Source organism: Dendropsophus ebraccatus, chromosome 15, assembly GCF_027789765.1.
Source record: "Dendropsophus ebraccatus isolate aDenEbr1 chromosome 15, aDenEbr1.pat, whole genome shotgun sequence".
NCBI lineage: Eukaryota > Metazoa > Chordata > Amphibia > Anura > Hylidae > Dendropsophus > Dendropsophus ebraccatus.
The window spans coordinates 49,333,172-49,352,360 of NC_091468.1; the positions used below are offsets into that span (position 1 = coordinate 49,333,172).

At 41.4% G+C, this 19,189-nt stretch overlaps 1 protein-coding gene across 3 annotated transcripts in view; it reads right to left on the reverse strand.

Moving 5' to 3' along the window:
• Nucleotides 1–2,915: 2,915 nt before the first annotated feature.
• Nucleotides 2,916–19,189, reverse strand: part of PAK5 (p21 (RAC1) activated kinase 5) — a 101,625-nt gene continuing 85,351 nt past the window's right edge. For all 3 annotated transcript variants that reach the window (XM_069954675.1, XM_069954674.1, XM_069954676.1), the window contains 6 exons: nucleotides 12,776–13,267; nucleotides 11,287–11,420; nucleotides 9,068–9,194; nucleotides 8,810–8,935; nucleotides 7,111–7,245; nucleotides 2,916–4,955 (listed from right to left, as the gene is read on the reverse strand). In XM_069954675.1, coding sequence (XP_069810776.1) covers nucleotides 4,800–4,955; nucleotides 7,111–7,245; nucleotides 8,810–8,935; nucleotides 9,068–9,194; nucleotides 11,287–11,420; nucleotides 12,776–13,267 — 1,170 coding nt within the window. In that variant the 3' untranslated portion in view covers nucleotides 2,916–4,799. The remainder of the gene's footprint in view (nucleotides 4,956–7,110; nucleotides 7,246–8,809; nucleotides 8,936–9,067; nucleotides 9,195–11,286; nucleotides 11,421–12,775; nucleotides 13,268–19,189) is intronic.

Here is a 19,189-nt window from a genome sequence, read left to right on the forward strand (position 1 = left end):
CACACAGGCACAGAAGATGTAGGATTGTGACTATTGACAGTAGCATATGCAAGATTATTCAAAATTGAGGTTGAGAAATGCTTGTGAATACTGTTATACCCAAGGCCAGATTACCGGGGGAGCTCTTGGCCCCGAATTCAGGGGGGCGCTCCTGCCCACTGCCCTGTTTTGGCATTAGACTTGCCCACTAGGGATGATCGAACAGCGGAAAATCTTAGGTTCTATCGGACTCGAACCTAGTCGAACCTAGTTTGATTCCTGATGCCTCCCTGGTCCGTGGGGAAGGAGGAGACAGCCTGGGGGCCGCCTGGAATTCCGGGATTGAGATGCGGTGGGCAATTGAGATGTTTGATCATCTCTATTGCCCACCAGAGGATTGGAGCGTCGCCTAGTGGGCTCTGACGTAAGGGCCCTTTTACATGGAGGGATAAACTGCCGAATCAGAGCGATAGGCACAAATAGAAAATGATCAGCTGATAACAAGGATCATCAGTGTCTGTGGGTCCTGCTTAAAAATCATTGATCGCCGACCATACATCTCTGCATGTAATAGCGATGCTCGGCCAATGCCTGATGGCTGTGTAAAAAAAAAAAGCAACTTAAAGTAATATTGTCACACCCTTTTCTGTATAAGGACTTCTCTGCACAGCTGTAAAGCCTAAATTCTCCAGCCTTCATACCTTTCTTTACTATAGATTTCTTAGTGCTTAGTGTCTTTTATCATTGGTGTATTGTGCCACCTGGGCAGGGCTTTACGTCAGAAGCACCACTTAGCCCCGCCCCTCAGTGACATCACTGCCATCTAAGCCCTGCCCCCTTGACAGTCATTGGAATGGCCCGAATTAGGGGGGGTGGGACCTAGACCTTTAGGCCGGCCCTTTCCAATGGCTGCCACTGAAGATTCTACCCCTGTAGACTGGCTCTGAAGTTTCAGCGGTGGCTACAGTGAGCAGAGAGAACACTAGGAACGTGGACAGGTAACATATATACTACATTATTTACTATACATAGCAAGGGCTGCACGGACATGGCTAACGATGGGCTGCACGATTATTAAGCCGTGTAATAAGCTCAGTAAGTGAGCACCAATCTAGCACCTCAGCGCTTGTTCACATTAATGATGGGGACAGGTGATACGGCTCTTAGCCCATGGAAAGGATCCTTCAGTCTCATGGTGGGCAAGTCCAACAACACAGGGGGATGGCAGGAAGCAAGGCCACAGCGATAATCTGCGCAGTGTGGTAGCTTGATAACCAAAGGCAACTTTCTATAGCCACCAAAATACCTAATAATGGTAACAATTTCCAGTCACAGTTAGAAGAGCAAACTCGGAGAAACAATTTCCACAAGCCCCAAAATAAATGATGTCAATGTGAGCAGTAACACCTATAAATAGTCAATATTCTTCCAGTTCCAGATAGAATATAATTGGGACAATAATCATTTGATAACGAAAACCATGACTTGAAATGCATTGCAGATAGAAAAAGAACAAGATTTGTTTCCGTGATGAGTCTGAATGGATTTGCTGCTGTTTGGGTCACTTCCACAACTAGCAAACATTGCGAGCATTTCACAGGAAACTCGGCAGCGATAGATAGATAGAGCCGGCTAAAAATAAACAGCACAGCAAAGAGTACGAGCTGGAAAGAATGCAAACATAATGGAGTCATTTCATTCTTTCTTCCTCTAATCACAAAGATTGTCTCTTCATGGCTTCAGAATTAATAATTCTGCGATCCAGCATTGAATATCTATGAATCCCCAATTACCACTAAAGTATGTGATCACTTCATGTAAAAAAGAATACAGGCTCTTTTGTCAATTTCTTAAAGGGATAGTCCAAAAAATGTTAATTTATAGTTTATAGAACTATTCCCAGTATTGCTAGGATAGGCCATCACTTTGTGTACTATTACATAAAGCGATTATCGGCCAAGTAAGATCAATAATCGCTCAGTGTAATGGGGCCCTAATAGAGGTCCATATTATCACTATCTAAAGTTTACTATTTGATTGACTATGGGGGAGATTTATCAAACTGGTGTAAAGTAGAATTGTCTCAGTTGCCCCTAGCAACCAATCAGAATCCACCTATAATTTTTCAAAGAGTCTGTGAGAAATGAAAGGTGGAATCTGATTGGTTGCTAGGGGCAACTAACACAATTCCACTTTACACCATTTTTATAAATCTGCCCCTATGTGGGTTTTTTTCAGTAAATTATGGCATGGTTAGTAACTTTGTTGCAGAAAGAGTTGGAAATCCTAGGCTTGGGGGGTGTCTAGTGTGGCTTCATAATCCCCAAAATGATTCACACCCTTGCCCCCCCCCACCTGACCCTGATTATTCACTGAAAAGTACACATAGTCAAGCAAATACATTTACATTAGAGATGAGCGAATTTACAGTATAAGCGAAGTTAATTGTTTGTTAGCTCGGCAATCTGCTTATCAGCCTTCCGCTCCACTCTGAGTGGCTGGAAAAGTTGGATCCAGACCTGGGAAATTTCTGCCAGGACTGGATCCAGCTTTTCCAGCCACCCAGGGCGGAGCAGCATAGACTTCAAAGGCACAAGGCTGATAAGCAGATTGCCGAGCTAACAAAGCGATTTGCTTTGTTTATACTGTAAATTGGCTCATCTCTAATTTCCAGGAACAAATGGGTGCAGAGAGAAAGTAAAAAACTGGAGACAAGAGTGGTGCTGTTCTTGGAAGAAGGCGGATATGTTTTTCTAAACCTGGAAAACCTCTTTAATAGGCAGTTTTTTTTTCTAAAGATAAGAAAAGCCAAAACTTACTTTATGACTCCTCCCATATTAAAGGGGTATTTGTAAAAAAAAAACAGAAAAGACAACCATGCTCATTAATAAATAAATTTTATTTTGCATTGAAATAAATATGAATCAAGTGGCTGCAAAACACAAAGCTATCTAGGCCTAGAGTTGACATGCAAGTTCATTCAACAAGCAACACAAATGTATTGTCATCCATTTTTTTGACATTAAAAAAAAGAAGAAAAAAAAAAAAGACAGCAGCACAAGTGTATTGAGTCAAACACATCCTACAACATTATTACGATGAAAATATTCGGTAGATTTGGAAAATTACCCGCTTAAAAATGTTGACAGCACCTGTCAACTGGGACAGTAAATAACTGAGTATCTAAAGGAGAAAATAAATAAAATAAATAAATACTAAATATATATATAAATGCAATTAAATTAATAAACTAATACATGTCAAATAAATTAATAAATACATTTAAAAAATAATAAATAAATAAAAAATATAAAAAAAGGTTCCTCCTGGGTAAATTATAATGCTTGAGATTTTTATTTTATTGGTACAAGAAAAAGTGAACGAATTACCTACAATACCATTGGCTTTTGGAGCCCTACTTAGTTTATAGAGACAAATCCGCCTTTTTAAAGGGAAACCATCAGCAGATTATATGGTGATATGTCCCTATAGTGCACGGGACGCTAAGGATGAAGCTAATTTTTTTTACCTCAATCCTTCGCGCTTTTTTCGGGAGCCTTGTAATTTAGTAGATATGTAAATGAGGTGGTTTTGTGCACTGGGGGCGGGACTACTACCTCAGTGTGCCCCGGATGGCACGCCCTTCTAATGAATAGTTATCTGCCACTCTGTTGTGATGTGCCTGGGATTGATGTCACAGCAGAGTGCCACCCCAATATCCATTAGGTCAGGCTAGCTGGGACAGATAAGTGCACTGAGGGTGGTAATCCTGCCCTAGTGCACCAAACCACCTAAATTATAGAGGTCCCGAAGACGGCACAGGGGATCAAGATAAGCAGCTTACCTTCATCCTCAGCTCCCAGTACGCTATAGAGACATAACAGCAGGTTAGATGCTTCTTACCTGCTGATAGTTTCCCTTTAACTTTACATTAGGTTTTAATAATTGTTCTCAAATATGAATATAATAAGAAATAACACCCCCAATATAATTTTGTCAATGTTGGTAAATATGGATCATATAAATAGTTATATTTATGAATATTGTACATATTTTATTAGCATTAGACTTCATGGATTAAATACTGAATTTGTTGTATTATTCGGAATCGTAATTCTTATCGATTGGGTAACACTAAAGTCATGGCAGTAAAAGGGCCTTAACTATTCGCAAGCCACTCTATAGTCTTCAGATGTGCCGTTAAAGTTGGATGCAAGCAAAAGAGACAGTCGACACTGAAACAGAAGTGTGGGCATTTCCAAAAGGATTATAAAAAGTAGGAATTTCTGAAAATGTTTGGTAAATTACACCCGGTTTTTGGAACTGGCACAATGTTTTACAGAACATCAAAAAACTGCAAATTATCAAAAGTATTATACAGAAAATTACAAATTCATTTCAAAATACATTACACTCCTACCGTTGAAAAAAAGTGCATTTTACCTCAAAGAAGGATTTTACATTGTTCAAATAAATGACACTAAATTCCCTTTTTTTTGTTTTCAAATAAGCTTCGGGGGAGGAGGGGGGGAGGGAGATGTTGGGACTAATATCTAAATTCACGTCAAAAGAAACTTTTGTAAAAAGTCTGCATTGTCAATCAATTAAAAGGAAAAAAAAAGAAAAAAGAAACCAAAGCGAAAAGAGTGAAAAGTGAGGTTTCTGTTTCAGCGCACCCCAGCGTTTCATCTTGCAGTCATTGTACAGAAATATAGGCAGTAATGAGTATTAGCTGCTTTAGTTTTGCATTTTGTGTGTTTTCTAGAGTTGTTGGCGTTTCATCCTCTTCCTCCGCAGCCCCGGCCCTGAGGGGCAGGAGCTTAGTGATGTCTGTATTGCCGCATTAGTGGTATAATACATGACTGGGGTCCTGAGAGGTTCAAGAATGGATGTCTTAATAGGTCTTGTGCTGTTGCTCTCTGCGATGGTTCTCTCACCAACATCAAGTCTAGGAATCCACGTAGCACTAAAGAAACCTATGAAGAATAAGAGACATGTTAGAATTAGAAATTTTACATCTAAAGCCAAAAGCTGTATTTGGGGACAACTGGGGTCATCTACGGCCCTGTTCACGTCATATGTTGACAATGTATACGTTGAGAAGTTGACTTAGTCTGAACTAAATTTATTAGTGACTGACTACAAGGGTCCATTTCCTGAATATATCCAATATGAACAGAACTCAAACACAACTCAAAAACATGGATATGCGAAAGAAGAGCCCGTGGAGCCTCATTGAAGAGTCTCGAAACACAGGATTAGCCAGATATCCCTCCAGGAAGGACCCAGTCAAGGATTTCACTACATTGAGCGCTTTCATTAGCAGTCGGCAGTGTTATTGTTTGGCTGGTCTCCCTGAGATCAGCGATCTGTTTCTCTTATGGCTCTACAAGGCATTGCTCCCATCTAGCCAGAATCCTGCTCCACACTGATGAGGGGCAACACCCAGAAACAGCTGTATGCGGATGGATACCTGGCCTTGCTTTTTCCCTTGTCATTACATTGACTTATAGGGCCACTTAATATGGTGGTTTCCCTACAGGAGCCACCCCTTGGCTGGGTCCTTCCCGGAGGGATATTTGGCTAGTCCTGTGTTTCGAGGCTCTTCGATAAGGCTCCACAGGCTCTTCTTTTGCATATCCATGTTTTCCAGGGGGCAATGCACCTAGGATTTCACTGCATTGAGCTTTTTTTACTAGCAGCCGGCGGTGTTATCGTTTGGCTGTTCTCCCTGAGATCAGCGATCTGTTTCTCTAACTGTACACATAGCCTTATCTATGTACATAGTGTAAGACCTCATCTCGTCCTACAGCAGTACAATAGAGCTGCCAGCTGTCATTAAATTCCCTGCCCTGCAATGTCTCTCCCAGCCTATCCAGCAAAGCTGAAAAGGGAGCTAAAGACTACTGGGGCTGCCACTGGAAAAACTGGAAAAATTCAACATTTTAAATACATAACATGGATTGTTACAAAAACTAAGGGTGAGAGAGACTACAGAGAACTCTCATCCGGCTGGTTGTGCAAAGAGAGAGGCACTACACTCGCATACAAGTAATGGACTGAGGCCCCTCCCATGGAATAACAGGATTCTCAATGAAGATACAACTCCTTCACTACAATACACAGATGCTGGGCGTAGATACAACAACAAAAGTCGCATTTATTCAGACATGACGCGTTTCAAAGCCAATCTGGTCTGGCTTCTTTCTCAAGTGTCACCCTTGACACTTTAGGTGACACTTAAAAAAGAAACCAGATCGTCTGTGAAACACGTTGTGTCGGAATAAATGCTATTTACCTTAACCTGACTGCTTTCGTTGTTGGTTCTGCGTGTGGCACATGTGAATTGTAGTGGAGGAATTGTACCAACATTTTAAATAGTCACATCAAATGTGTCAAACAAATGTAGAGCTAGGAAGACGGTATTTACAGTAATACTCACCTGTGTGCTACAAAAGTATGCTTTTGGTACTTAGTCTGTTCATAATCCACAGCACATAATAGTGATACATAAAACTGTAAGCATTAAAGGGGTTGAATACTCACTTACCCTGCCCCCTCCCCACTGCAGAACTTCCTGATCTCAACCTCAACACAAGAAAGTACCCACTGATCAATGGATATAAGAGTGAAACACTTTAATCAGGTACTGGCACAGTGGGCACTTCCGTGTGTCAAAACAGTGTACAGGAACTGCTGTATTGAGGGAATGGCCTCCATTGTAAATTCTGTTGTGGGAGAACGGAGAAGGTGAGTATGTCTTCCTTTATTCTTTTATCCCGTGTGAGCCCATTTCCATTTGAAAAGTAAAAGGGAGATTTATCAAACATGGTGTAAAGTAAAACTGGCTCAGTTACCCCTAGCAACCAATCAGATTCCACCTTTCATTCCTCACAGACTCTTTGGAAAATGAAAGGTGGAATCTGATTGGTTGCTAGGGGCAACTGAGCCAGTTTTACTTTACACCAGGTTTGATAAATTCCCCCCTAAATCTTTGCACAATCGCTTTAAGGGGAAAAGCCAGGTTCAAGTGGTCGCCATCTTGCCTCTTCTCATCTCTTATGTTAGTGTCATTGACATAAATTGTTTGAGCAGTTCAGACTGTAAGCAAGTTGATCTAAATGTAATTACCTGATGAACATCTTTTACTCTTGGTGGCAAGTTATCTCGTATCCGACGCATTGCCTGCAATGGCGGTTCATTGAAGTAAGGAGGTTCTCCATCAATCATTTCTATGACCATGATTCCGAGCGACCATATATCCACCTAGAAAAGAGTAGGCATTTAGGGAAAGTCATCCTTTTCATGCCCCCTCAGGACCAGCTGATCATCAGGCAAGTGTCAATGGGAGTAATATATTAGGCAGGAACTGAACAGTTCTTGAAGTGGATATGTTGAAAACAATGCATCAGGGCAAGTGTAAGGATATGAGGGCTGAATGGTGATGGGTTGGAGCATCTATAAAACTGCTGATCTTGTTGGTGTTCCCAGTAAGCTGTGGTTAATGGCTACCAAAAGTGGACCAAGCAACTGGTGAAGGGATCAGCGGTGTTTAGACATGACTGATGTGTCCGTTTGCTTCTAAAGTAATGCTGGTTTAGAAATACAGGTAATACTAGACATAGGGCATTGCAGTTGTGTAAGGAACTGTGCAGTCAGAGACAGGTCAGGGCCCCCATGTTGACTACTGTCTAACGTAAAATAGGCATGTAAACAACAAAACTGGAACATGGAGCAATGAAAGATGGCAGACTAGTCTGATAATGTTTTCTTAAATCATGTGGACAGCCAAGTGAATGGGTGTGACTTAACTGGGAAAAGGACGGCATCAGGATGCATTATGGGAAGAAAGAAAGATGATGGAGGCAATATCCTTAAAGGGGTCAACCACTTTATAGTAAAATTGCTCAGTATTAGTACGGCCTCATTCACACGTTCAGTATGTGTTTCTGGTCCTTACATAATGTAAACAATTCTCCTCCTCAAGACACCAAAAAAATCAACTTTAAGGTAGCTCATCAATATCCATAAAAAAACATGTCTGCCATTGACTTCTATAAAAAAAACAAATACTGAAAGACTCTTCGCACTAGGACATGTCCTTTTTTTGGGGGGGTGTCACAGATTGGGGATCTATTGGGGATCAGTGTAAATTGCGGATCCACCATTACGGACACAACAATGGAAGATGTGAATAAGGTCTAAGTGTACTGCATCCAACTTCTTGGGCATCTGAGGAATCTGCTTGAAAACAAGTCAAATCCGAGTCAAGTCAAATGACGCACCTCACAACTTACAGGATTTAAAAGAAAGAGAAGTCCGGCAAAATCTAAAACTACAGTGCTGGCGGGGATGGGGAGGGACAAAAAGAAAATATACTTACCGGACCCCATGCCCTTCACAGCACCATGTCACCGGGTTCTTGGACCCCTCTTGATGTCATTTATCCCAGCTTTGGGGTTTGTCACAACCAGGTGGGAAATAAGTAACTGCCTGAGCGGGGCATCCATCAGCTGGATCGTTACTATGCAGGAGGGTGAGCTAGAGAATGCTGGCGATGGTCTAGAAGTGGGACATAGCGCTGGGAATGGGAGCATGGGGACCGGTATGAATACTTTATTATGCCACCCACGTGTCCCAAACTCTTTTTTGTTATTTTCGCCAGAAATCACCGTTAAAGGATTATACTGTGCCAGATACCATAGAAGACTTTCAGCGGTCTTAGCTGTTTGGGTAGGATTAAGGGGACCTACATTATATTACGCAGGTAGGTATAATATAATTGATTGGTATACATTATTCACGTAATAATAGTACATTGCATCCTAACCTCTGTTCCATATGGGAGTCTTGATATAACTTCTGGGGCCATCCAGTAAGGAGTTCCAACCAGAGATTTTCTTTTGGGAACCTCCTTGGACACTTGTGCACAGAATCCAAAATCAGAAAGCTTTATCTGCAAATACAAAAGAAAAAAAAAATGCTATCATAGTGACAGTCACGGATGTGTTGTGTAGTGTGCATAATACCACCACTATAATGGTCTCATTAATGGCGATAATAACTAGACACAGTAAAAGGCACTCACCCTGCCATCGCTGGTCAGCAGGATAGAGTCGCTTTTTATATCCCTGTGAATTACTCCCTGATTATGCAGGTAGGACAAAGCTTTCAGAACAGAGAAACACACCGTGGCTATTTGTTCCTCATTCATCCTGGAAAATAAGATGTCATTGTGAATGATAAACACTATTTTACAGATGGGTATTGCCACAATAACCATTATAACCTTAAAGGAGAAGTCCATACAAAATTTTTATTACAGAATTGTATTGTCCCCCAAAAGTTATACAAATCCCCAATATACACTTATTACGGGAAATGCTTATAAACTGCATTTTTCCCTGCACTTACTACTGCATCAAGGCTTCACTTCCTGGGTAAAATGGTGATGTCACTTCCTGGATAACATGGTGATGTCACGCCCCGACTCCCAGAGCTGTGCTGGCTGTGGCTGCTGGAGAGGATGATGGCAGAGGGATGCTTAGTGTCCCTCCAGTGCCCTGTGTCCCTCAGTGTCCCCCTGCCATCATCCTCTCCAGCAGCCACAGCCCGCACAGCTCTGAAAGTCGGGGCGTGACATCACTATGTTATCCAGGAAATGACATCACCATGTTATGCAGGAAGTGACATCACCATGTTATCCAGGAAGTGAAGCCTTGATGCAGTAGTAAGTGCAGGGGAAAAAAACGCTTTATGTGCATTTCCCGTAATGAGTGTATATTGGTGATTTGTATAACTTTTCGGGACAATACAATGCTTTAATAAAACTAAGACTTATCCTTTAAAATATGGCTGAATAACACAAACATTCGGCCAGGAGACTATACGGTTTACTAAATAAAGTCAGGTTACTGCATAGTCCAGTATGGGCAGTAGGAGAAAGTTACAAATTGGACTACTATTAAAGAAGAAATACGGCCATTTTAATCTGGCAGGGGTGAATTTAATAATAAGTTAGAACTTACCTCTCCCCATGTCTGTGGTGAGCGGTGGGATCGACCTTGGGAACCCCTGGAGAAAGGCATTTCCCCTGAGTTGTGATGACATCACAACTTGGGGGAAAATGCCTGTCCTGGCTGATGGACTGACTGCTCAGCCAATCAGTGACTGGAGCAGTGTCCCATCCCAATCACTGACTGGCTCAGAGGCCAGTCCATCAGTCGGGTTGTGACGTTTCATCGCTGGAGATCCTGGAGCCCCGCGAGGGTCCCGAGGCCTATCCCGCCGCTCACCGCAGGCACAGGGAGAGGTACATTTGTATTTGTCATCAAATTCACCTCTGCCCCTGCCGGCTGTTCGATTTTAAAGATGGTTGAACTTCTCCTTTAAGTGCACCCCTCTATTATAAAAGGTGGTCAGAAGAAGAAACCTATTATTTTTCTCTGCCATAAACAGCACTGAGGCAAAGGAAAGCATTGTTTTATCTCCTTCAGGACTTTACTATCTCGATTGCTATTAACTTGGGAGTGAGAACAGCAATTCATCACTGTCGAGGGATGATGTGAGATCATTTGCATTGTGTTCGTGACTTTTGCTTCTCAAAGTTAGTGGATCTTCTTAAATGTATGCCATGGTGCCGGCCTTCATAACCTTGGATGGGATTATATCTTACTATGTCTCACCTAAATGCAAAATACTTAAGAGACTCTAAAAGTGACTGTATTAATGTAGAGAATGCTAAGCACAAAACTAAAAACATTGTTCAAAGTCACCTCTATGTAGACAAATATACTAGGAAATACTCTGTAAAAAATACTCTGTAGTGCCTGAGACTGGACCCCTACACGAATTTGATGTGGTTCTAAGGATGGTCCTATGTAATCGATCGCCATCATGTTATAGAGCAGGAAGAGCTAAGTAGATTGGTATATATCTTTGTGGGGAAAAAATTCAGTATAACTTGTAACGTGTTGATTGAAATCCCTGCTCATTCTATGTTAAGGAGTCCAGTGGGCGGTGTCACTCAATGGACTGGACTCTTTAACATGGAAACATCAGAGAGTTCAATCAATACATTACAAGTTATACTGAATCCTTTCCTATAAAGAAATATATCAACCCACTCAGATTCTTCTGCTCTATATCATGATGTTGATAGCTTAGGTAGCACTTTCATGGTGACGAGTTCCCTTTAACTTTTTTCACTCAAATGAAAAGTGACATTTACACAGTTGGTGGTATAATGTAATCTACCCATAGATCTCAGTATTGTACAGAGCAGCCTTACCGTAAGATATAACATACCTCGTATGTGTCACAATGTCCGTCAGTGCTCCACCTTCAAGGAACTCCATAACAACCCATAACTCATCTCCAACCAGGTAACTGTTATACATGTCAACAACATTTTCATGATGGTAATCTCTCATAATCACTACCTGGGAACACAAAAAATATTCTATATTTAATTTAATTCTAAAGGTTCAGCTTAGAAAAATTGTAGAGAAGCCGATTTACAATTTTCAATAAATTATTATTATATATCACTTTTAGGATCTCTGCTTGCTGTTGTTCAGCTACTGTAGGAAGCAGTAGTGTTTTTTTCGAGAGGATGACAATCTGTCCAGGACTCACGGGTCCAGGGCTCATTACAGTTCACTTATCTGAGATCTTTATTGTAATGAGCCGTACAAGTCCACCTGCTGGATCATTACATGACCTGGACAGGTTCTCAAGAATAAGATATACCAAGGAACTTTCGCTTGAAAGTGAAAAAAATAATGATAAAAAAAAAAATTATATGACAATCATTAAAAAAAATTAAAATAATAATAATATTAAAAATAATTATTTTACTTTCAGGCAAAACCAGATTAAAATTATAAGGCAATGTTTTACGGTTCACAGTTTAAGGCTATGTTCACATAGCGTAAGAGACTGGCCGTCCAGTGACCCGGCCGGGTTGAGGAATGTCCGGTCTCTGAAAAGATTATCCCGTCCGCTTCTGCAGTACCAGACGGACGATCCTTTAGGCCACAGTGTTCTGATGCGGGCGCATGCGTGCGCGCCCGCATCAGAACTTTACACTGCACGCTATGGAGCGAGCATCCAGATTCGCTGGCTCCACGGTGTGCACTGACATGGGTTTTTGCGGCCGACATGTCAGTTGTTTGTGGCGCCGCTAGGAATCCCAGCTGGAGCGTATACTATGCGTATACGCTCCGGCCAGGATCCCATAGACAGCAATGCAACGCATATTTTCGTAATAATCACGGCCGTGATTTTACGAAAATATACGTTGTGTGAACATAGCCTAAATGTGTGTGCATGTATGTAAAGTATGTATATGTGTGCTGGTATATGCATGCACTATGCATATTTGTCCATGTTTATGACCATGACACCCAATTACAAAACTCTGTGCATGCCCCTGAATAGAATGGCTCTAAACTGATCAGCTACAAATCATGTTATATATGGCTGTCATTTTGAGGTAAAAAGATTATTTTTAATATAATATAATTTTTAATATAATGTGCTCTATTAAAGTCAATGGGAAATTGGCCGGCAGTGCACACATTGTACAGAATAACAGCTGTAACTGATTACTACGGTCCAAAAAATTAACATGCCTATAATTTACCACCTGCTTTTGAAAATTACAGGCGTTTTTTGTTTTTCACCTTTTTAGGCATTGCTTTATTTTCACTCACAATTACGACCATATTTTTATTTTTTTTTCCTGTGTGTGAACATAGCTATAAATGATAAATCCTTTATCCAGTCCTCCTACCTCATTAAAGAGCAGTTCTCGTCTCTGCTGTTTCCTGAGATCCATTTTTTTCACAGCGACTTGCTTTCCTGTGTGCTTTTCCGTTGCGATACAAACAATACCTGTTGAACCCTCTCCAATTTTAATAAAGTCATCCAGATATTCTCTAGGGTCTCCAGGACTGACCACAAGCTGCAGAGCTGCTCTAAACTGTTCATGGGACACTCTTGATGGCTGCTGATCTGAGGATGAGCCCCAGCTGGGAGGAGGGTAGATACTGGATGACGTACTTGGAGAACTGGGGTAAGAACCTGTAGACATGTAGTGGGGGCTCCCATGGAGCGGTGGCTGATGGTAGGGAGATGGCTTATGGTATACTGATGGGTACTGGTAACTGCTTGAGGGATATGTGGATTTGTTTTGTGACTGAGGTAGCTTTGTAGGACCTCGAGGATATGTGTCAGATCCAGTGAGTGGAGGGCTCAAGGATACCTGTGCTCGATCATAGTCTGCCTGCAAAGAAACAGAACAAATTTTTTTTCATCAAAAATACCATTTTAGGTCTCAGAATTGTTATACAATATGTAAAATCCCACAAAAGAACAGAAATGGGGTTTGAAGTCTATAGATATAAAGAAATAAAGATCAGAATAGACTTTTCCAATGAGCAGTACTTAAATAAAGTGATGACATAAAAAATAAAAAAACAGTATATATATATATATATATATATATATATATATATATATAGTTAAATTATGTACGATGTAAGTTTTTATTTTAATTTGGCAGCTCCAGTGATCCATTTAGTGCCCTATTGGGCTGCCCATGCTTCTGTATGTCACTCTGAGACAGTGGGTGGCCCCTGAGATCAGTGGGTGGCCCCTAAGATCAGTGGGTGGGCCCTAAGATCAGTTAGTTTACTCTATAGCAGTGCCTGGTTGTTGCCAATCATTCATTCTCGCTTCTCTGGGCCAGCTGACATGACTTGCTGTATTTTGTCTCTTTTTTGCTGTTACTAAAGACTAAATGGCCTTAGTGATGGGGCCTTGACTGCAGGTTTCCAGTAAGTGAGACACCTAGTGTACAGCCTTATTATTTAATTTATAAAGCGCCCTTAATTCCAGATCGCTATACAAGTGATCGGGGTTAACAAACAGGAATATTACAAGATCAAAACACATTACATGAAGGCAAATGGCAGACTGGTACATGAGAAAAGAGGACCCTGCCCGCGAGGGCTTACAATCTATAAGGTACTGGGAGAGAAACAGGAGGTAAAGTGCAGCAAGTCAAGTGTGATGCAGAATTATTATAGGTTGTAGCCTAGTATGAAGAGATGGGTTTTCAGGTTATTTTTGAAGGTCTTAATGGTGGATGAGAGCCGGATGTGTCGGGGTAGTGAGTTCCAGACTATGGGGGAGGCTCGGGCAAAGTCATGGAGGCGGTTGTGTGAGATACGAACAAGGGGGAGCACAACAGGAGGATACCGGAAGATCGGAGGTTGTGTGAGGGACGGTAGCGGGACATCAGGTCAGAGATGTACGGAAGGGACAGGTCGTGGATGGCCTTGTGCGTCATGGTCAACAATTTTAACGAATATGTTGGGCAATGGGTAGCCAATAAAGGGATTGGCAGAAAGGAAGTGAAGTGAGGGGAAAGGTGGATTAGTAGGGCAGCAGAGTTAAGGACAGACTGTAGGGGAGCGAGGGAGTTAGGTGGAAGGCCAAGAGAGGAGGATGTTACAGAAGTCCAAGCGGGAAATAATGAGAGCATGGACCAGCAGTTTTGTGGAGTCAGGGGTGAGAAAAAAGCGGATTATGGAAATGTTTTTGAGGTGAAGGCGGCAGGAGGTGGTCAGGGTCTGAATGTACGGTTTAAAAGATAGAGCAGAGTCAAAGGTGACCCCAAGGCAGTGGAGTTGGGGGACAGGGAAAGGGTGCAGCCATAGACTGTGATTGAGAGATTAGAGTATTGTATTTCATATAGAAACCGAGCACCAAAATAAATAAAAGTTATATAAGAATAAAAGTTATGTAGATAGGGGATAACTAGCCGATCAGTGGAAGTCTGATAGCTTGGTCCCCCACTGATCATGAGAATGGCGGGACTACCCCTATTACTCCCATAGTACAAAATGTGTTTAAAGTTGAAAAACGACTCGTGCAAACTTTCACTATGACTTTGTATGCAGCCGTCAAATGTTTTTTTTTCCACCCCTTTGTATTACGTTAAATATAGCGTCACGGCGTATAAGCCTATTTATCACTGCCCCTTCCCAATCATTGTGTATAGAGGAACTAACCAAAACTGAGCTGAGAATTACAATAGAGGAACTTTCAATTCAAGTGTGTTCTTTCTTCCTCTCTTTCCTATGGGAAGCATAATCTTGAGCCCATCTAAATTAACAGCATTGTACACTGGCATTGATAAATTGCAGGAAGAAAAGAATCCAAATGTTCTGCAGATTGCAATTCTAAATGTTAACATCAAAGGAATGATATTTATAACGTGTACATGGGCTATATCTGTGGCTAATGCAGTAAGTGCTACAGAGTCAAGCAGGGGACAATGGCTTCGAAAGGGGGTTAGAAAACCCTAATACCCTAGTGGTTAATGTTTATTTCAATAGACAGGTGCCATGTGTCAGCCAAGGTGGGGAGCAAACACTATCTTACTCTGGAGGATAGGCCACAAAGATCACTGTGATGCTGTCCTTGAATCACAATGTAAGATAATGTAATGGGACCTGACAATCACCAGATATCCATCCAGAATAGATTTATGGTCATGGTCGGCGAGTGACAACACAACCATATTTGCTTATATTAGCACTGATGCAACAAGGTTATGGAAGTTCTTATGAGCATCTTTGGACCAAAATCTATGGGTCCTATTACACAGGCCGATGTGGGCCCGTGTAATAGGACGCAATGGTCGTGCCTGGCACTGCAGCTTCTGGTCGGTGCTGGAGATCTCCAAGGTGATCCAGAGCTCCAAGCAGAGCACTAGAGTGTCACAAACATCAACCGGTTCAGATATATGAAAATATTTTTATTGAAGTCCCAGTAGACGTGTTTCAAATACAAAAGACATCATGATGATGATGTCTCTTGTACCTGAAGAAGAGGACTAAGAGCCCCGAAACGCGTCTACTGACACGTATAAAAATAAAAAGATTTACATTGATCTGGTTGATGATTGTGAAACTCTAGCGCTGCAAAGTGCTCTCCTTGGATCTCTGGGTCACTCTGGAGATCTCCAGCACCGATCAGATTATCTCCATACCCCCCTCCCCCTCCGGCATTTTGTGGCTACAGATCCCGCTGGACGCAACAAGGTGTTGTGCACTTAGCACAACACACATAGGCGAGTTCTTTTTAAGCTCACTGCTCCTTTATCTGCTGCTTAAACGCTACTACTCTATGGATGGTGTACTAGTCTTGCTAAATTGTACTGCAGCTGAGTACTATTCAAGTGAATGGGACGGACCTGTCTTGGCTAGTGATTGGCTGAGTGGCTGCGGTCTGTCAGTGCAGAGACCGGGGAAGGCCTCTGAGAACACCCGGAAACATGGTAAGGTGAGTTAATATTTAATTATTTTATACTACAATCATTAACTGTAGGCTGCGCATCCCTGTCACGCATAGCAACGCACGCCTGACGCCTGGGTACACGGTAGGGTGAGTTAATATTTTATTATTTTACACAAAAGGCAAGGGCTGCACGGACATCACTAACAATGTCCGTGCAGCCCTTGCTAAACGATTATCGGGCCGTCTGATAGGCCCAGTATACAAGCAGGTCGGCGCTTGTTTATAGCATTGATCGGGCCGCTATGGACCTGTGTAATAGGACCCGAAGAGTGCTTAATGTACCAAAAATGCGTTGGCATTGGGGGCGGTATCAGTGTGTGTGTGTTATTGGTGAAAGAAAATAAAGATGCAAAACAAATCTTCATTTACGCTGGAGTCAAGCCTTTTTCTTACACTCAATCTCTTCCTACCCTCTATCACACTATCTTTGCACAACGCTACCAAAGCCGGTTCCTCCTCTCTACATCTAGCTTGTATTATGTAATACCTGATAAGGTTATAAAATATTAAAACGTTCTCCTGTAACGGTTAGTCATCGCCACGCCGTACAACGGTTACAATGTGACTGTTACTCATCTAAGGTGAATCTGACACCCACGACTAATGTAATGCTTACAAATAATTATACTATTGAATTCATTTAATCAATCAATATCAGTAGCGGAGCACAGGGGTGTCCGGGGCATTCCACCGAACACTGCCATCACCTCCTAGTATTACCGCTGGCTGTCAGCCACAAGTCCCCTGATTCATGTTAGTTAAGCGAACATTAATCTGAATTTGGCAGCATAATCAAGGACCTAACTGAACTGTGAAATTGAATTCTGCAGTGGAACATCATAGGACTGTTTTATGCTAAGGCTGCAAAAAAAAAAAAAAAAAATTGCCGCAGAATCAATTTGTCACTGAACCCCCTCCACAATACATGTTTGCAATGCTGCAATCGGTAGGAGGGGAATGACAAAATTAGAATTACATGAAACAAAGCCACTCCGAAGACTTTGTCTAAAAAAAAAAAAACACGCAGCCCTCGGAGGTGAAACTGCAGTGAGGGTACAGAGTTGGCTAAATACAATTAAACGGAATAATCCTTTTGTTATAGACTTCGAAGCGCAGAAATAGCAGCAAATTTTATTAGGCGAAAAATGGCTTGTGATCTGGGGGGGGGGGTTGGATTGCTGAGCAAGCAGGGCGGCATACCAAAATATATTGGATTTTGGCTGCAGAATGGGGGCAAATAGAGCGATCATAACTATTTTCATGCAAATGGCTGCTTAAAGCTGCAGCTGAGCAAAATTAATGATGCTCAATGTATTTCACAGCTGAGCGGTAATTAGCATTGTGTGCGGCACGGGCGCCCTTAACCCCTTTGTGTAAAAAGTAAATAAATATATATATATATATATATATATATATATATATATCAGAAGATAGGAATAGGATCTCTTCTCAGAGCAGGGAAGGCAATGGATTGTAGACCTGAAGGACGCTCTGGGACTTTTTCGATCTTTCCTCTGCAGTATTTAATTAGGTTCCCCATGGAAGTGAACAGTAGGGAAGGTGGAGACTGCAGAAACCATTCAGGATCTGGGCAGCCAAGCGGACTGTGCTTTGACATGAAATCCATCACTCTACTGTGCCGAGATGCAATTGTGGGTCTTGTCTAAGAGCCGGGTCAACGATTCGTAGTACAAATGGATAACCGAGCGTGCTAATAACATTACGGGGTAGCCTGGAGGAAAAAGAAATCCTTATTTCCCTTATCCAAGTTTCTTTTCTACAGGACAAAGAGTAACACTTATATGTAAAAACCTCACCAAGATACATGTAACATCTACAGTCAAAGATCAGTCAGCTGAGCAGGGATAATATCTTCTTAATCTGCCATAAACTGCAGCAATTTTTGGTGCTTTGTGATGAAGTTTCTGTAGCTCCCCCCCCTCAAATACTATGTATTAATTTGTGATTTTTTTTTTTTTAATAACTTAATTTTTTTTTTTTAAACATGTGATTCAGGGATTTCTATTGAAGAACATAGAGTAAAACAGTTAGTTTTTTTTTTTAACGTTCTGTGTACAGATGGCTGTTGTTCCATAGATCTGAACTTGGCACATTGTTTTTTATACCTATGTTATGGCCATATATTCTTTTTTTTTTTTTTTTATTGTGTGTGAACTTGAACTAAAATCATTTAATCAACTGATCTATGAACAAGATGATTTGGGAAAAATGCAACTCAAAAATTTACCAGCAAAAAAAAAAAAAAACACAGGTATTAAAGGGGGTATTCCCATCTCAACTAACATAGTTGGGGTCATCAAGTTAAATACTTTAGCAAATGGATTAATTTAGTAAATTCTCATATGCTGCTCCTTCTCTACCATTGTTGATAGCTCATTGTGTGGGTTACAGACCACCATTCTGCTCTAAAAGCAGTGGCTGGCTAATATATATATATATATATATATATATATATATATATAGATAGATAGATAGATAGATAGATAGATATATTTAGCAGGCTGACCACTGCTTTTAGAGCAGAGTGGTGGTTGGTAACCTAGACAATGAGCTGTCAACAATGGGAGAGAAGGAGCAGCGTATGGGGAGAAGGAAATTTTTTTTCAGCTATTGTAAATGCTGCAGATTTTCTACACAGAAATTACGCAGCGAGAGATCCATACCATTTTTGCTAGAGATGACTCCACCTTTAGAAGTCTAGCTTGAAGAAAGGGTGAAAAATAATTAAAAGGGATAGGTAATGTCATAGGGCCAAAGGCTGTAGGTCATGTATATTTAGCAGCCTGTATCAGGGACAGTCAGTTCAATGCTACCTGCA